General features: G+C 37.0%; 1 protein-coding gene across 1 annotated transcript in view; it reads right to left on the reverse strand.

The window, feature by feature from the left end:
* SECISBP2L (SECIS binding protein 2 like) overlaps nt 1–19207 on the reverse strand; it is a 61437-nt gene that overhangs the window by 10005 nt on the left and 32225 nt on the right. The window contains exons 13-17 of the mRNA XM_025883943.2: nt 18987–19119; nt 17260–17422; nt 6440–6660; nt 5560–5714; nt 1836–2055 (exon numbers count right to left, since the gene is read on the reverse strand). Coding sequence (XP_025739728.1) covers nt 1836–2055; nt 5560–5714; nt 6440–6660; nt 17260–17422; nt 18987–19119 — 892 coding nt within the window. The remainder of the gene's footprint in view (nt 1–1835; nt 2056–5559; nt 5715–6439; nt 6661–17259; nt 17423–18986; nt 19120–19207) is intronic.

The following is a 19207-nucleotide window of genomic DNA, read 5'->3' on the forward strand; positions in this document are numbered from 1 at the left end:
TGTGAGAAAGCTAAAGCTTCAATCTTTGAACACTTTATATTTGGTGCCTTTTGAAAACATCTCCTAAGTCTTTGAGAGGTTCTTTTCATAACTTTTCTTTTCATGTGCCCAAAGGAAGATCACAGTCATTTGCTCAAACCCACAGCTTTATGAATTTACCTTGAAGTTTGCTTTTGAGATCTGCATTATCATTATATAGAGAGAACTGATCTCATTTACAAAGTTGGCACTTTATCTTATTTTCAACTAGTGACACTTCAACCAAAAAAAGTATGCCTCTAAGCCAGTAACACTTATCCTTGGGGCACCTGGGTGGCTCAGTTGTTAAGCGTCAGCCTTCGTCTCAGGTCATGATCCCAGGGTCCTGGGATCGAGCCCCACATTGGGCTCCCTGCTCATCGGGAAGCCTGCTTCTCCCTCTCCCACTCCTCCTGCTTGTGTTCCCTCTCTCGCTGTGTCTCTCTCTATCAAATAAATAAATAAAATCTTTAAAAAAAAAAACAAAAAAAACACTTATCCTTGATCTGCAGTTTCCTAAAGCCCCAGAGTAACTTGTTGTCTCTGGCCTAGAGCTTTGTCAAAGCATTCCAAACATTTAACTACAATCACAGGCAAGGGAGACTAGGAAAGGGAGTGTGAAGGAAAAAAAGGGAAAACATGAGGACTCATTTTTCTACAAGTTAAATTTTAGTTGGCAACAAGCTATTCAATAAACTCCCAGATAGATTTAAAAAAAAGAAGAAGAAGGAAGAAACTGGAGCTAAGTTGAAGGAGGTGGCTATCCTATTTTTTAAAAGAAAAAATAGGGGAAGCGAACCAGAAACCACATCATGAAAACTGGAGAACTTAAGAGTTCAAAGTATTGTGGAAAAAAAGCAAGGACACCCCTAAAACATAGAGTACAGTAAATAATGTTATTTTAAACATTACACACGTTAAAAAGAAAACCACAGGCCCAAAACAGCATCACTGAGGCCAAATCACCAAACCAGAGCTTAAGATCTAACCTAATCACAGTTTCAACCTCCCTCAGAAATCTAAGTTTGAAGAGTTTTCTGGTCGGTGCCAATGAGGTAATCTGTCACAAGGGCCCCTTCCACCCCCAAAAGGAAGATGAGACAATCCACTAATAAGACCCCTTGCCTGTCTCCCTAAAGGAAGGTGACCTGGCCAGGAACCATCCTTTCTTTCTTTTGCTAATAATTTCCTTGCCCCACCCTCTTTCCTATATAAGCCTTCCATTTCATGCAGTTCCTCAGAGCTCCCCGTTACTTGCTAGAAGAGATGTTGCCCCGGTGCATAAATACCTAAGAAAGCCAATTAGATCTTTACATTTACTCAGGTGAATTTTTGTTCTTTAACACACACAAATGCTGGGTTTTAGTCTGTTTCTTTTTGACTACTATCAAATTTAACTTAAATGTCATATGTCTAGATTTTATAAGCTTATATTCCATTATATTCAGGTCTTTTGTTTACTGAGTAAATCAAAACTTCAACAATTCAGTATGAAGTATTAGAATGAAACTTCCTAGAATTTACTTAGTTAAAGGTCACAAGTATGGTACCTTTTGCTTTTTAAATTCCTTTGGGGATTCTGGAAATGTGACTAAATTACAGAGACTCATATAGCAAGTCTCAGCTCCAAACAGTCTCCTAATTTTTAATGGACATGCTTAATGCAATTTTCAAACCAAAATTCAGACCAAAATGTGAATAATCAATGAGATAAAAAGGTAGTGTGAAAAATCATTTTCAAAATGAGTTTAATCACTTAGATGGTTTCAACGTTTAAAACATCTGATATACACCATATACCATATACACCAACTTACCATATTCCTTTTCATTTACTTCAGAAATGGGTTCAGAAATGACACTGCAGAAAGAAATGGCGCTTGCTGCAGAGGGGTTCCGAGAGTGCCCCATGTGGTGTGGCGCCTTTTTCACGTTCTTCAAGGCTTCCTCCGCCTGCTCTTGTTCCATTGCCGCAACCATCTCTTTATATGCTTTCCTGGCTTCCTCAGTGAGCTCTACCAACTGATTAAACAGGCTCTAGAAAGAGATTTTGATTAGTCCATTTTGGGGGTACTCTTTTTATTCCTACAATTAACAATAAGTCTCTCTACTGTTTCAGGATCAGACACACTTTCAATCAGCACAAAATCCAAATGGTATGCAGACTGCAGAACATTATAAAATACTCTGTAACTTACAGATATTGTTTATGTAATTCTCACAAGTCTGAGGAAATTTCCTGATTCAATACTAGTCATTAGCTGTGATATACTGAAAGTTCTTGCCAAGTTTATCAATTCAACAACTGCCCCCTTCAGTCTCTGGCACTACAGTGAGTACAGAGACCACTGGAACACCACTCTGCTCTTAAGGAAAGAGAGAAGAAGCACATCTTCCATGTGGCTGAAAGATAGGAGACACCAATGATTCAAGGTACCTTATCTTAAATGCCTTGAGATGTACAAAATGTTTTGGCTTTTGGAAGAAACATCAAATCTAACTGCTGAGCATCGCTGAAGAATTTCCAAAGTACTATTACCTCTGACATAGGCCTTGAAAAATAAGATACAATTTTGAAGGATGGAGATTCTGCATTCTTAGCCAAACATGCAAAACAATAAATACAGGTATAGACTTAAGAAAGTACAAGGCTTGTCTGAGGAGCAGTCAAGAATCCTTATATGGATTAGAATATAAGGGAATGAGCGTATGCAGTGTGATGTCGAAGTTTATAGAAGAAGACGGCAGCCTACAGAAGAATTAAAAGTTCCCTGGATGTGTGCTTATTGGAAGAGCTTGAAGAAGATCAAAAGAAGTCAGTGATGGGATGGCTAGCTGAAAACATGAAAACTTATAAGAAGGACAAACCAAAGGTACTGGGACAAATGCAAATTACAAAAACAGAATAAAGAGCCTGAAGAAGAATGTAGAGCTAAATAATCAGAAGTTCCTCCATCAGTGAAACAAAATGAACATGAATGGCACTTAGTAATTCCAGCAAAATGGTGAGTGGACTATACACATGTTAATAAAATGGCAAAATTCATATAGCACTGAAGTTGAACTTCAACAATTATGACCTGTAAAAAACTCCAAAGAAAACTGAAGTTTCCACAGCCACTAGAAAAGATAATCAAATAATAACTTGTGATTCTTACATCATAATTGAACAACTTTCTACTTCCGTTTAATGTCTTAATTTAGTATCACAATGCAACACACCCACACATTAAATAAAAAATGTCAGATGTCAGACCTGAACATTCCTAAGAATATGTTTAGTATTATATATTAAATTATGCTTTCAGACAATGGGAAGAAAAGTACAATTTTTTTCCTCCTACCAAGGCACTGTCATTTAAGTTTAAACCATAACTAGGACGCCTGGGTGGCTCAGTTGTTAAGCGTCTGCCTTCGGCTCGGGTCGTGATCCCAGGGTCCTGGGATCGAGTCCCACATCGGGCTCCCTGCTCAGCGGGGAGCCTGCTTCTCCCTTTCTCACTCCCCCTGCTTGTGTTCCCTCTCTCGCTGTCTCACTCTCTGTCAAAAAAAAAAAAAATCTAAAAAAAAAAGTTTAAACCATAACTGGACGAAAGCATGGCAAAAAGTGTCATATTGCTATGGAATAATATGTCCCTGAAAATACGTCCCTAAGAAGGAAAAACATAAGTAGCATGCTTTACCAGCTTCAGTTTAAACTGATTAAGGTAGTAGGTACAATAAATCTGTTGCCAACTGCAATGATTTTAAGGATGCTAACACTACTAGTAGTATCAAAATATACTCAGGATTTACTTATTTTTAAAAAGAAGGAATAATGGATTCTGGTAAAAACAGCTCCTATGTGTTATATGTAACAGACTTCCTAAATACTTGTTTGCAATGTTTAATGAACTATGCATTTAAGTGAAGCCAACAAAAAGAAAATAGGCATATGGATGTGTGATATTGAGATTAACATTCATTTTACAATTTAAATAAAACACAGAAATAGTTGGGAATTAAAAAGTAAGAAAGAAGAGAAAAAAAGAAAATTTAAGAGAAAAGCTATCAGTGAATAAAAACCTTAATGTCAGGGTAAGGAGAGAAAGTTTAATTCAAAGGTTACTTTTAGCAGATGGTAAAAATAACTTAGGTGTACTACCACATTACTGCAAATGGGTACACTTGATAATATACCACTATTTCCTTTACTCCCATTTTAAGAGTGTATTTTGGTTTAAACAATAACTTACCTATCTCAAAGTAGGAGAGGACAAGTGAAACAATGTACAAACAAAACTGGCAAGCATTTTATAAAGCCATGCAAATAATCCAGTATATATAATTCAGTAAGAAGTCAATACAATATGAAAAACAAACATGTCCACTTTTCCTGACCTCAATCTCACTCCTATTCCACAAACTAACAACGAACAAAAAAGGAGTAATTTTTATTAGGTGTCTTTATATATGACCCTTTTTTCCCCACAGAGGTACTTACCACCCAAATTCTCACATATAGTTTAACACAGCAAGCAGGTATACATATACCACACAATTTACCGAACAAGCATTTATCACCTGCTCATGCTCAAGTAATGAGAAAGGTGTCAGGGACACAAAGGCAAGAGGTCTGCCCTCAAGGAATTCATAGTTAAAGGGAAAGAAACACATAATCTACAGCAAGGCAGTATGATGCCTATAACCAAGAAAAGCATAGGCTACTGTGGGAGCAGAAATATTGAGTATATACTCATAAAGTAGGTGGGTAGATAACTCCATGGGTAGTGGGAGAGAACCTAAATGGAAATGGGTGTATGCAAACATGGTAACTGGATAAGAAAGGACACAGACTTAAATAAATAAAAATAGTATGGCTGGGAAGAGGTAAAATGGTCCATGAATGGTGTCACAAAATACTTCAGAGTCAACTTCATAAAAGAGTCTTAAAATGTTATCAGTTACTAAGCATTACTGGAGATAAATAACTTTTATTCTAATTATTAATTACCAGCCTATTGTTATTATTATTACTTATTATCATCAGCTCCTGTGGGCAAAGCTTTGTATTAGCAGACCAGGAGAAGAAGAAAAAGGTATCATGAGTGCAGAATTATTTTGACAACTGGTTAGGAATTCCATTTTCAAAAAGAAAATCCTCTATAATTAAAGGACCTTCTTCTCCTCAACTCCAAGTAGCATAAAATATAGCCAATATATACACTGAAGAAATTATTTTATATCATATAATATCAAGTATCTTTACCCAGCAGTTAAATAATTATCACATATTATAAAACTGAACCCAGAAGAAAAAAGCACTGTGGGAAAAATAGGAGCTAAAATCTTTACAGTCAAAATACTGTAGGATTAACTTGTATAAATGTTTTTAGCACTAAAAACAGGAAATGTAATACTCAAAAATTGTCCACTCATTCTTGGGAGAGTCATCTCACTTCTTCAAATGCTTTAAAAGAACAGTGGCACATGTTAACAGAAAACGTACTGGGGGGTGGTGAGGACAAGAGGGACAAGGGAGTGTATCCTCTTAGGTCTTACCTCAGCACCAAAGTAGTTGAAGATTCCCACTACGCTAACAGGAACCAGCTTGTTCACACAGCGTCCTAGAGCTTTTCTTCCAAGGGCAAACACAAAAGGAATTTCTTGTTCCCGTGCCATGGCTATAACATTATAGAGAGCCTCATCCAGGCCACCTGAGAAAGTCAACACATGCTGAGGTCTGTCTTTATATAAATGGAAGTATTTTAGCATCCAAAAGCTAAAGCGTAAAACACAGCAGCAAAGGATTCTATGAATGCCTGTGGCACTTTTGCTATTCTACTTATTTTCCTATTGGAATTTATATGATGTATGGATATGGATACACATACACACACACACACACACACACACACACACGTATGTATTTTCTTTCTTCCCAATAAATTTTAAAATTCTTCAACACCAGTTTTTGTCTCTCCATAGAGATTGGTTTGGTGGGAGTCAAATTTCAATACATTCACTAAAAAAGGAATTAAAACTGTTAACAGTGGCTGGTATCTTTATTCTCTCAGCCCAAGTGGCAATAACACAGATATATATTACTATTTTTATTGATATTTCTCCCCTGTGGAGAATATGCCTACTACTGCTACCTCTGCATCTGTCTACTCCAATTACCCAAAGTGGCTCACTTGGATAGCCCAACTTAAATCCTTCACTAGTGTTTACAGATTAGGATTTCTTTACAGTCCAATCTCAATTTTATTACTTAATTTGAGGTAATGAAAGATTTCACTTTCTTTCCTCATGTCCAATATTATGTTTTATACCTAAACTCTGCAAAGAAAGACATATGGCTTTCACTTTTAAATTCATTGTATATCTTACAATTATACTAAATAAATATCAAAACACTTTAAAAGTAAAATGTTCATACCTTTTGACTGGATTTTTTCACAGTTTGGAGAAATTATAACACACTTGATCTTATTTAACTTCATATGTTTAGTAACCTCCCTTAGGCCCATAACCAGCCGTCTCCTTGCTTTTGCTCTCACAGGATCTTTTTGGTAGATGCGTTCCTGAAAACTGACAAGCTCTTGAAGAAGAAGAGTCACACATTCATCAATCTCTTTACAAAGAACCTGATTACAGTATCTGTAAAGGAAACCCAAAACAGGTAAGTCCAACCTAATTTACTTTCCTGTAATTATTAAGATTATGTTAGGGAAAAAAAATATCCAATAAGAGGTTTTCATTGAAAAATCAACTCTTTAAAATCTCTTAAATCCTACTGAGAATTAGAAAAAGAGACGTTTTCCTGAATTACAACAAATTCGCTTTTATGGAAAGGTTGGATTATCCTCAGATAAGTACTATCCAAACTCCTAATTATTAAATTATTAAGGACACAAATCAAATGTGAGCCTGTTATTTGATAAAAAGAGATATAATGTTTCTGGTAAAAAGATATGAAGTTATTTCACTCCAGTAAATACCAACGATCCTTCTCGTAGGAAAGAAATATAATTTCCCAGAAGCTAACTGAATGCCCCCGTACCAACCAAGTCATTCTCCACACTCTGATAAGTCACCATCTCTGGGAAATTGGCTTCCTCAACCACAAAAACAAGGAGTTAGGTAAGATGGCCTCAACGGCTCCTCTAACAATGAAAATCTGTGACTGTGAAGGACGAACTCAGTAATCAGATTAAAGCCAAAATCAAAGAAGCCTTGAGGTAAAAGTCACATGCCCTTATAGCAAGCAAAGCAAATGAATGAGGCTCTTTGTGAGATTATGTATGGCTATAATGCGAACAGACAGGCAGTGAGTGAGGCCACTAAAGTACTTAACTGCAGGGATAAGGAAGTCATCAAAGTTTACTTTCTCCCTCTACACTCTATTTTTCAAGTTCTCATCCTTAACCTCTACTATAAAAAGGTACTTAACAGGGAGATGTGGTATAATCTCTAATCTAAGACTAACCAGGCAAGTAAATTTCCACTTCTGAATTATATTATATAGTAGAAAAATACTAGGTCTGCCCTTCTTTAGTGGAAAAAAATTGTTTTGGAAAATTTTTTTCTTTATGTGAAAAATATTTAAATAAGTAGTGTTTAAATAAGTAAATAAGTGTGACACCACTTCAGAAGAGAAGATATAGACTGAGGAAAAATAAAGTATGCAAAATTAAAGACTGCACTTAGAAAATAGAAAATCAAAAATGCAGTTTTCTTCATTCCGTTTTTCTTTCAAGCTGTTTATTTCATACATATGTAACATTTTACTCCCCAAATGTTTCCTTTGCTCCACAACTATTATCTGACATTTAATTAACTTCCCAAATCCAGACAAAAAGAATTAGCTCAAAAACAAGAGTATTAAAGAAAAGGAACAGGATGGAAGGATCAAGATGGCAGAACAGTAAGATCCCAAGCTCATCTCCCAGAGACATACCAGAATTACAACATCATACAGAACAACTCTCTGAGAATGATGTGACAAATAGCAAAAACAGCTCTTCCACAACTCAAGATAGAAAAAGCCATACCAGACAAGTAGGAAAGGCAGAAAAGGGCTCTAGACAGGATCCACACCCCCTGCTCAGTGACTCCCAAACAGGAGGAATATTACAAACGCAGAGGCCATCCTTCCTAAGGAGCAAAGGGTTCAAACCCTCTATCAAGCATGCCCACCCTGGGGACCTGCATCAGGAAAATGAGGCCCCATAAACGCTGGCTTTTAAAATCTATGGGGCTTAACTCTAGGAGAGCTAGAGGGCTAAAAGAAACTGAGACTCTACTCTTAAAGGGCACAGGCACAAACTCACTGGCTCTGAGACCCAGCATAGAGGCAGCATTTTGAAAAGCGCCTGGGCCACACATGAAGATTTGCTAACTTTAGGGCATGTGCAGAAGGGGCAGGGATCTATGGGAACATTTTCCTGGAACAGAAGCACTGGTGGGAGCCATTTCTGACACTCTTCTTCTACCTTGCTAATACCACTTGCCCTGCTTCAGCATGCCCCTGCAGACCCACTCTACTTAACAATGCTGGGCCCCGTACGCATCCCCCTCAAAGTGGCTCCCACTCCACTGCACCTGGCAGGTAGTCTCAGCCAGATCCCATGGTCCCTGAAAGCAGCTCCCAGTCCACCAGACTTGGTGGGCAGCCAAGGCCAGGTTTAAGGCCCCCTCTAAAACAAGTCCCATCCCACCATACTCAGCAAGTGACCCTGAGTGGGATCAGCATCCCCACAAAGCAGCTCCTGCCCTGCCATGCAGCAGGGAGCCTCAGACTGACACCTCCCAAAGCAGCTACAGCCCCGACCACCAAAAGCCCCCAACCATTACTGCAGGGCCTTTCAGCCAGCTGCATCTGAGGCCAAACCCACCTACCAGTGTGAACCCAGCAGTCACAGCCCAGCCATAACAGAAGGACACATGTAGTCCACATGGGGGACACCCCTGAAGTGCCTGGTTCTGGGGACCAGGGGAGACTGTACTTTAAGGCCCCACAGGATGCCTTCTACATTAGATCACTCCATCAAGACTCAGACATAGTTCATCTATCTAATACATAAAAACAAAGAGAGTCGGGGAAAATGAGAAGACAGAGAAATAGGTTTCGAAGGAAAGAACAAGACAAAACCTGAGAAAAGAATGAAATGAAATGGAGATAAGTAAACTACCTAATAAAGAGTTCAAAGTAATGGTCATAAAGATGTTCACCAAACTCAAGCAGAATGGAGGATCACAGTGAGAACTTCAACAAACAGACACAAACTATCAAAAAGAACTCATCAGAGCAGAAGATAAAATAATATACTAGAGGGAATCAAAAGCACATTAGATGATGCAGAAGAATGATCAGTGATCTGGAAGACAGGGTAGTGAGCGTCACCCAAGTTGAACAGCAAGAAGACAAAACTTTAAAAAATGAGGATAGTTTAAGACATCTGAGACAACATCAAGCAGACTAACATTTACATTATAGGGGTCCCATAAGGGGAAAAGAAGAGAGAAAGAAGTAGAAAGCTTATTTGAGGAAATAATGGCAGAAAACTTCCCTAAGCTGGGGAAAGAAAACAGACATCCAGTTCCAGGAAGCACAGGGAGCCAAGAACAAGATTAATGCAAAGAGACTTACACTAAGACATGTAATAACTAAGATGTCAAAAATTAAAGATAAGGAGATAATCTTAGAAGCAACAAGAGAAAAGCAACTAGTTACATACAAGAGAACATACATAAAATTATCAGCTGATCTTTCAACAGAAACTTTGCAGGCAGAAGAGAATGTCACCATATAAGTGCTGAAAGGAAAAAACCTACAACCAAGAAATTTACCTGGCAAGATCATCATTCAGAATTGAAAAACAGATGAAGAGTTTAAAGACAAAAGTTAAAGGAGCTCATCAACACTAAACTGGCCTTATAAGAAATGCTAAAGGGACTTCTTTAAGTGGAAGAGAAAAAGCCACAACTAGAAGAAAATTATAAAGGAAAAAAATCTCACTGGTAAAAGCAAACATACTGCAAAAGTAGTGTAGATCAACCACTTAAAAGTTAGTATGAAGGTTAAAAACAAAAATAGTAAAATCAATGATGTCTACAATATTTTGTTAAGGGATACAAAGATAAAGATATAAAGCAGGATGTCAAAACATAAAACACTGCAGGGCGGGGAAAAATGGCAATAAGTACATACCTACCAATAATTACTTTAAGTGTAAATGGAAGAATTATTATAATCAAAGACTCAGGGTGGTTGAATGGATAAAAAAGCAAGACCCATCAAAATGCTGCTTATCAGAGACTCAATTCAGGGGTGCCTAGGTTGCTCAGTCGGTTAGGCATCCGACCCTTGATTCAGCTTGAGGTCATGATTTCTGTGTCTCTCTCTCCCTCTGCTTCCCCCCATCCCCCAACCACACATCCACTGCTTATGCTCTCTCTCTAAGGAAAAAAAAAAAGGCTAAATTCAGTCCTAAGACACATACAGACTGGAAGTGAAGAGATGGAAAAAGATTCCATGCACACAGAAACAAAAAGAAAGCTGGGGTAGGAATAGTTACATCAGACAAAATGGACTTTAAAACAAAGACTGTACAAGAGACAAAGAAGGACATTAAATAATAATAAAGGGATCAATCTAACAAGAGGATATAACAATTATAAATATCTATATACCCAACATAGGAGCACCTAAATATACAAAGCAGTATTTATAGACACAAAGGTAGAAACTGACAGTAACATAATAACACCCCACCTACATCAATAGAGAGATTGAAGACTGAAATCATATCAAGCATCTTTTCAACTACAAGGGGATGAAACCAGAAATCAATTACAAGGGGAAAAAAAACTGGAAAAAACACAAACAAGAGGAGGCCAAACAACATGCAAATAAACAACCAATGGGTCAAAGAAATCAAAGAAGGAATTAAAAAATATCTTGAGACAAATGAAAATGGAAACACAACTTCCAAAATCCGTGGGACACAGCAAAAACAGTTCTAAGAGACAAGTTTATAGTGATACTGGCCTACTCTAAGAAACAAGAAAAATCTCCAAAAAACAATCCAACCTTTATAAAGGAACTAAAAAAAGAAGAGTAAGGCCCAAAGTGAGCAGAAGGAAGTAAATAATAAAGGTCAGAGAGGAACTAAGTAAAATAGAGACTGAAAAAGAAACAACAGAAAAGATCAATGAAACCAAGAACCGTACTCTGATAAATAATATTTATATGGACCTAGATGGTATTTTGCTAAGTAAGTCAGAGAAAAACTATCATATAAACTCACTTACATGTATAATCTAAAAAACAAAACAAGTGAACAAATTAAAAAAAAAAAAACAACCATAAATACTGAGAATGAACTGATGGGTACGAAGGCGTAAAGGGTGGGAAGATGGGCACAATGGGTGAAGAGAAGAGGAAATATAAGCTTTCAGTAATGGAATGAACAAGTCATGGGGATAAAAGGAAATATAACAGGAAATATAATCAATATAATATAATCAATGATCCTGTAATAGCATTGTATGTGGTAAACTTGTAGTAAACGTAACATACAGACTTGTCAAATCATTATGTTATACACACCCGAAACTAATGTAATGTTGTGTGTCAACTATACTTCAATAAAAAAAAAAGGACAATAATGAGTCTTTAAGCCAGACTCATCAAGAAAATAAAGGGGGGACCCAAATAAACAAAATCAGAAATAAAAGAGAAGTTACAACTGATACCACAGAAATACAAAGAACTACTACGAAAAATTGTACATCAATAAACTGGATAACTGAGAAGAAATGGTTAAATTCTTAGAAATACACAATCTTCCAAAACTGAATCATTAAGAAATAGAAAGTGTGAACACTGTTTACTAGTAATAAAATAGAATCAATAATCCAAAAAATCCCAACAGAAGTCCAGGACCAGACAGCTTCACAGATGAATACTATCACACATTTATTTTTTTTTAAATTTCTTTTTAAAGATTTTATTTATTTGAGAAAGAGAGTGAACGAGAGAGATAGCATACAAGCTGGGCGGAGAGGCAGAGGGAGAAGCAGACTCCCTGCTGAGCAGGGAGCCCGAGGAGTCCGAAGCAGGGATCGATCCCAGGACCCTGGGATCATGACCTGAACCGAAAGCAGACACTTAACCAACTGAACCACCCAGGTGCCCCGCTATCACACATTTAAAGACGAGTTAATACCTATTCTTCTCAAACTATTCCAAAAAATAAAAGTAAGGAACACTACCAAATTCATTTTATGAGACCCTGATACCAAAACCAAAGACACTACAAAAAAGAAAGTTATAGGCCCATATTCCTGATGAACACAGATGCAAAAATCCTCAACAAAATATTAGCAAACCAAATTCAGTAATACGTTAAAAGAATCACACACCATGATCAAAATGGCAGTTATTCCAGGGATGCAGAGATAATTCAATATCCACAAATTAATCATCATACACATTAACAAAATGAAGGATAAAAATCATATGATCTTCTCAACAGATGCAGAAAAAACATCTGACAAAATTCAACATCCATTTATCATAAAAATTCTCAACAAAGTAGGTACACAGGGAACGTAACTCAACATAATAATGGCCATATATGACAAACCCACAGTTAATACCATACTCAGCTAAAGGAACAAGACAAAGATGTTCAGTCTTGCCACTTTTAGTCAACATAGTGTTGGCGAGGACATGGAGAAAAGGGGACCCTCATGTACTACTGGTGGGAATGTAAACTGGTGTAGCCACTACGGGAAACACTACAGAGGTTCCTCAAAAAACTGAAAACAGAACTACCATACAATCTAGCGATTCCATTTCCTGACATTTACCTGATGAATACAAAAACGTGAATTCAAAAAGATATATGCACCACTATGTTCGCTGCAGCACTGTTTATAATAAATCAAGATATGGAAGCTACCTAAATGTCCATAGATAAAAGAATAAATAAAGAAGATGGGGGTGTGGCTATGTGTGGAATATTATATACTATGTGTGGCATATTACTCAGCCACAAAGAAGAATGAAATCTTGCCATTTGCAACAACATGGGTGGACACAGAGGGTGTTATGCTAAGTGAAATATATCAGAGAAAAACAAATATCATATGATTTCACTTACATGTGGAATCTAAAAAACGAAGTAAGTGAACAAAACAGAAACAGACTCATAAATGGAGAGAAAAAAATGGTGGCTGCCAGATGGGAAGGGAGTGGGGTTACAGGTAAAATAGGTGAAGGGGATTAAGAAGTATAAACTTCCAGTTATAAAATAAAGAAGTCAAAAATATTTTAATGACTTTGTATGGTGACAGATGGTAACTAAAACTTATCGTGATCATTTCATAATGTATATGAATGTCAAATCACTACATAGTACACCTAAATCTAATATAATATTGTGTATTACTACACTTCAATTACAAAAAAGGAACAGAACAAACCAATATGGTTTGGATTCATACCAATTTTACTTTCACCCCAGGATTATTTCATGTGTCATTTTTAAATGTAAAATCCGCACAAATGTTAAAATCCTAAAATCCTTCACAGCAATAACTGTTAGTTCAATATTATTCACTGACAGGCATTTTAAAACTTAGAAATATTTGCTGAAAAACAAGCAGTTTTATGTAATAGGTTCACTTCATGTAACAGGGTTTTAGATTGGTTAGAGAGGGGTCTTTTTCTGAAAGGCCAATAATATAAACAAAAAAGCAAAAGCATTTGAGGAGGAAAAAACCCCTTATTAAGGCACTGTGTGTAGGATGTAAGGCCAAATTCCCAAATTTAGTTATAAACATGATCTAAAAAGAATCTATTTATGGTCAAAGCACTTTTGTCTCAAATACACAACCTAACCCTACACCTAAAGGAGCTGGAGAAAGAATAGCAAATAAAGCCTAAACCCAGCAGGAGAAGAGAAATAATAAAGATCAGAGCAGAAATCAATGAAATAGAAACCAAAAGAAGAGAACAGATCAATGAAACTAGGAGATGGTTCTGTGAAAGAATTAAGATTGATAAACCCCTCGCCAGACTTATCAAAAAGAAAAAAGGACCCAAATAAATAAAACATGAATGATCACAACCAACACCAAAGAAATACAAACAATTACAAGAACATAATGTGAGCAACTATATTCCAGCAAATTAGATAATCTGGAAGAAATGGATGCATTCCTAGAGACCTATAAACTACCAAAACTGAACCAGGAAGAAACAGAAAACCTGAACAGATCCATAACCACTAAGGAAATTGAAGCAGTAATCAAAAATCTCCCAACAAACAAGAGCCCAGGGCCAGATGGCTTTCCAGGGGAATTCTACCAAACATTTCAAGAAGAATTGATACCTATGCTTCTGAAGCTATTCCAAAAAATAGAAATGAAAGGAAAACTTCCAAACTCATTTTATGAGGCCAGCATTACCCTGATCCCAAAACCAGACAAAGACCCCATCAAAAAGGAGATTTACCAGACCAATATCCCTGATGAACATGGATGCAAAAATTCTTACCAAAATACTAGCCAATAGGATCCAAGAGTACCTTAAAAGGATTATTCACCACGACCAAATGGGATTTATTCCTGGGCTGCAAGGCTGGTTCAACATCCGCAAATCAATCAATGTGATACATTACATTAATAAAAGAAAGAACAAGAACCATATAATCCTCTCAACAGATGCAGAAAAAGCATTTGACAAAGTATGGCATCCTTTCTTGATTAAAACTCTTCACAGTGTAGGGATAGAGGGTATATACCTCAGTATCATAAAAGCCATCTATGAAAAACCCACAGCGAATATCATACTCAATGGAGAAAAACTGAGAGCTTTTCCCTAAGGTCAGGAACATGGCAGGGATGTCCACTAACACCACTGCTGTTCAACATAGTACTAGAAGTCCTAGTCTCAGCAATCAGACAACAAAAAGAAATAAAAGGCATCCAAATCAGCAAAGAAGTGGTGAAACTCTCACTTCTTGCAGATGATATGATACTTTATGTGGAAAACCCAAAAGACTCTACCCCAAAACTGCTAGAACTCATAAGGAATTCAGTGAAGAGGCAGGATTTAAAGTCAATGCACAGAAATCAGTTGCATTTCTATACACCAACAAGACAGAAGAAAGAGAAATTAAGGAGTCGATCCCATTTACAATTGCACCCAAAACCGTAAGATACCTAGGAATAAATCTAACCAAAGAGGCAAAGGATCTGTACTCAGAAAACTATAGAATACTCATGAGAGAAATTGAGGAAGACACAAAGAAATGGAAAAACATTCCATGCTCATGGATTGGAAGAACAAATATTGTGAAAATGTCTACGCTACCTAGAACAATCTAGACATTTAATGCAATCCCTAACAAAATACCATCAACTTTTTTCAAAGAAATGGAACAAATAATCCTAAAATTTGTATGGAACCAGAAAAGACCCCGAATAGCGAGAGGAATGTTGAAAAAGCAAAGCAAAGCTGGTGGCATCACAATTCTGGACTTTAAGCTCTATTACAGAGCTGTCATCATCAAGACAGTAGGGTACTAGTGCAAAAACAGACACACAGATCAATGGAACAGAATAGAGAGCCCAGAAATGGACCCTTAACTCTACAGTCAACTCATCTTCGACAAAGCAGAAAAGAATATCCAATGGAAAAAAGACAGTCTCTTCAACAAATGGTGTTGGGAAAATTGGACAGCCACATGCAGAAGAATGAAACTGGACCATTTCCTTACACCACACACAAAAACAGACTCAAAATGGATGAAAGACCTAAATGTAAGACAGGAATCCATCAAAATCCTAAAGGAGAACACAAGCAGCAATCTCTTTCCTAGAAACATCGCCCAAGGCAAGGGAAGCAAGGGCAAGAATGAACTATTGGGACTTCATCAAGATAAAAAGCTTTTGCACAGCAAAGGAAACAGTCAACAAAACCAAAAGATAACCGACAGAATGGGAGAAGATATTTGCAAATGTCCTATCAGATAAAGGGCTAGTATCCAAAATCTATAAAGAACTTAGCAAACTCAACACCCAAAGAACAAATGATCCAATCAAGAAATGGGCAGAAGACACGAACAGACATTTTTCCAAAGAAGACATCCAAATAGCCAACAGACACATGAAAAAGTGCTCAACATCATTTGGCATCATGGAAATACAAATCAAAAACCTCAATGAGATACCATCTCACACCAGTCAGAATGGCTAAAATTAACAAGTCAGGAAACAATAGATGTTGGCGAGGGTGTGGAGAAAGGGGAACCCTCCTACACCCTTGGTAGGAATGCAAACTGGTGCAGCCACTCTGGAAAACAGTATGGAGGTTCCTCAAAACATTGAAAATAGAGCTACCCTATTACCCAGCAAATGCACTACTGGGTATTAACCCCAAAAATACAAATGTAGTGACCCGAAGGGGCACATGCAACCCAATGTTTATAGCAGCAATGTCCACAATAGCCAAACTATGGAAAGAGCCTAGATGTCCACGGAGAGATGAATGGATAAAGAAGATGTGGTGTATACACACACACAACACACACACACACACACACAGGAATATTATGCAGCCATCAAAAAATGAAATCTTGCCATTTGCAATGACGTGGATAGAACTAGAGGGTATTATGCTAAGCAAAGTAAGTCAATCAGAGAAAGACAAGTTTCATATGATCTCATTGATACAAGGAATTTGAGAACCAAGACAGAGGATCATAGGGGAAGGGAGGGAAAATGAAACAAGACAAAACCAGAGAGGGAGACAAACCATAAGAGACTCTTATTAATCTCAGGAAACAAACTGAGGGTTGTGGAGTGGAGGGGGGTGGGAGGGATGGGGTGGCTGTGTGATGGACATTGGGGAGGGTAAGTACTACGCTGAGTGCTGTGAATTGTGTAAGACTGATGAATCACAGACCGGTACTCCTGAGATAAATAATATATTATATGTTAATAATAAACAAAAGAACCCCAAAAAACAGAACAAAAAAAATAAAATAGAGATTTCACATGAACACTGATAGCTGACAGAAGCCAAATGTTTTAAAGAAAACTAGGTATTAAAAAAATTTGAAAGAACTTAAGTATCTTTGAAGTTTCGTATGCTCAACCCACCATGTAATGACAATACTGCATTCAGAGCTACAATCAAGATACTTAAACTATTCAACCTCGGATAATGAGATTAAAACTTACTCTCTAAATCTTTTGCTGTGGATTTTGGTTATTGTTGAAGATGCCATCGGACTGCCTATGCCAGAACTAGCCGGAGAGCCTTGTGACACAGGCGTCATACAGTATGGAGAGTTCTGACTTGCTGGAGAAAGTGAAGTATCACTGGGCATGCTCAGTCCAGCATCTGTGGAGATGTGCGGTGAGGGGAAAAAATTTACAAACTTCAAATGCTAAAAAGTGACTATATATTGATCAACACTACTTAGAATGGCAGTTGTCTTTTGTATAACTTTCAAATGCTCCAGAAGCTGACAAGTTGGGCATTGTTTATATCACAAACATCTCTCACATTCTATAAAAATGAAGTCTTCCTGTTACCTCTTAAAACATACTCTTAAGAAACAAGCACAGTCTATAAGTCTCTACATAAGAGATGATGTAAAACATGTATTCTAGAGGATTTAAATTGAAGAACAAAGGTAATAACTTCTGAACCTCTTTCCAGATCATATCATCCATTACTATTATTAGTTTCTTCACTTTTCTTAACTGTCTAAAAATTCCCATTGCTGCTGGCAATGATGAATTCTACCTCACTCATTCTCTCCACACCCCTCCTGATTTCTTCAGACACCACCCTGGTTTCTCTCTCATTTGGTCTTTGCTTCTGTGCTCAGGCAGCCTCATTTTTTAAGATACCATCTCTTGACCGGACTGCTTCCTTCATTTGCTGCTTCTTTCCTAAATAGCTAAACTCAGGAAATGAGTTATTATTTGTATTCCAGTCCACTAATTAGCAAAGTTACATATGTATCTTCTTGTCTCCCTACCAGGATAAGATTTTTGTAGCAGGACCAATCCACTCTTCATCTTTATTACATTTATTACATTTCCTGACCTTCCCAACCCCAACCCAGTTACTAAAGTACACATGATAGGTGTTCAATAAACACCTGAATGTCGAAATTTATCCATTTTTGAATAAATGGATAAACCTAAATACAAAGGAAAGGGTATTTAGTTGAGAGTAAAGGGGAATCCCAACTAAATATGTCCTAGCTGAACAATCTTTAGAAACAAACTCTTTTCTAAACACAATGGAACACTGCCAGTTAATATGTGTAAAACTTGACTTAAATGTGTTGCAGAACAGAATACACATATATCAGCAGAAAAAGGGATCTAGCAGGTATCTCTTAAAATCTCTCTTCCACAGTAGTAAAAATATCAGAAGGAATGTGCATGTTTGCTTAGGTCCTACCTAAAATCATATGGGACTGAAGCTTATTGACCAACTGAATTCTGAACTACAAGAGGCTTTGTAATTCTCTACTCACTCACTGTGGTATATGTATTAATTCATGAAAGAAAGAAAATCAACAAAAACAATCCACTGAAAAATAGTCCTGTGAAGAAAATAGCCACTAGTATTCTAAATACAAAAGAAGACAAAATGAAAAGAACTATGAGTTATAGAGGATGCATGATGAGACCATAATTATTAGTATTTACAACAAATCCAGGCCTTAAGCCTTGAAAATGTCACAAACCTGCTATATAACACCTGCTCCTTCCCCCTTTTAAATATCTCCCTACAAAAGAATCTTCAAAAGAAACCACCCTCAAAAATAAAGAAATGTAAGATAAAATATGGAGCATATCCTGCAATCAGGATAATAACTAGTGATGGCTTATCAATTAAAATACTCTGGACCATTCCATGATAAGGGAGAAAGGGGTGATCTTACCTTCCTGGGAAACAGTCTCCTGTGGCAAATCATCAATAAAATCTAAGTGCATTTCTACTGGTTCCTCAGATCCCAAAAGGTTGTGGTCCACAGTTAAACGGCCCTTCTTTTCCTCTCTTTCTTTCAAAATAACCTAAAAGTCATTACCGGTCTTTAATTACTGATCACTCTTTAGTGTATTGAATGATGAAAATGTTCACTATTACACAGATATAGTTCAC

The sequence above is a fragment of the Callorhinus ursinus genome, unplaced genomic scaffold (genome assembly GCF_003265705.2).
Source record: "Callorhinus ursinus isolate GAN/ISIS: 27379988/994484 unplaced genomic scaffold, GSC_fseal_2.0 scaffold25, whole genome shotgun sequence".
In the NCBI taxonomy this organism is placed as follows: Eukaryota; Metazoa; Chordata; class Mammalia; order Carnivora; family Otariidae; genus Callorhinus; species Callorhinus ursinus.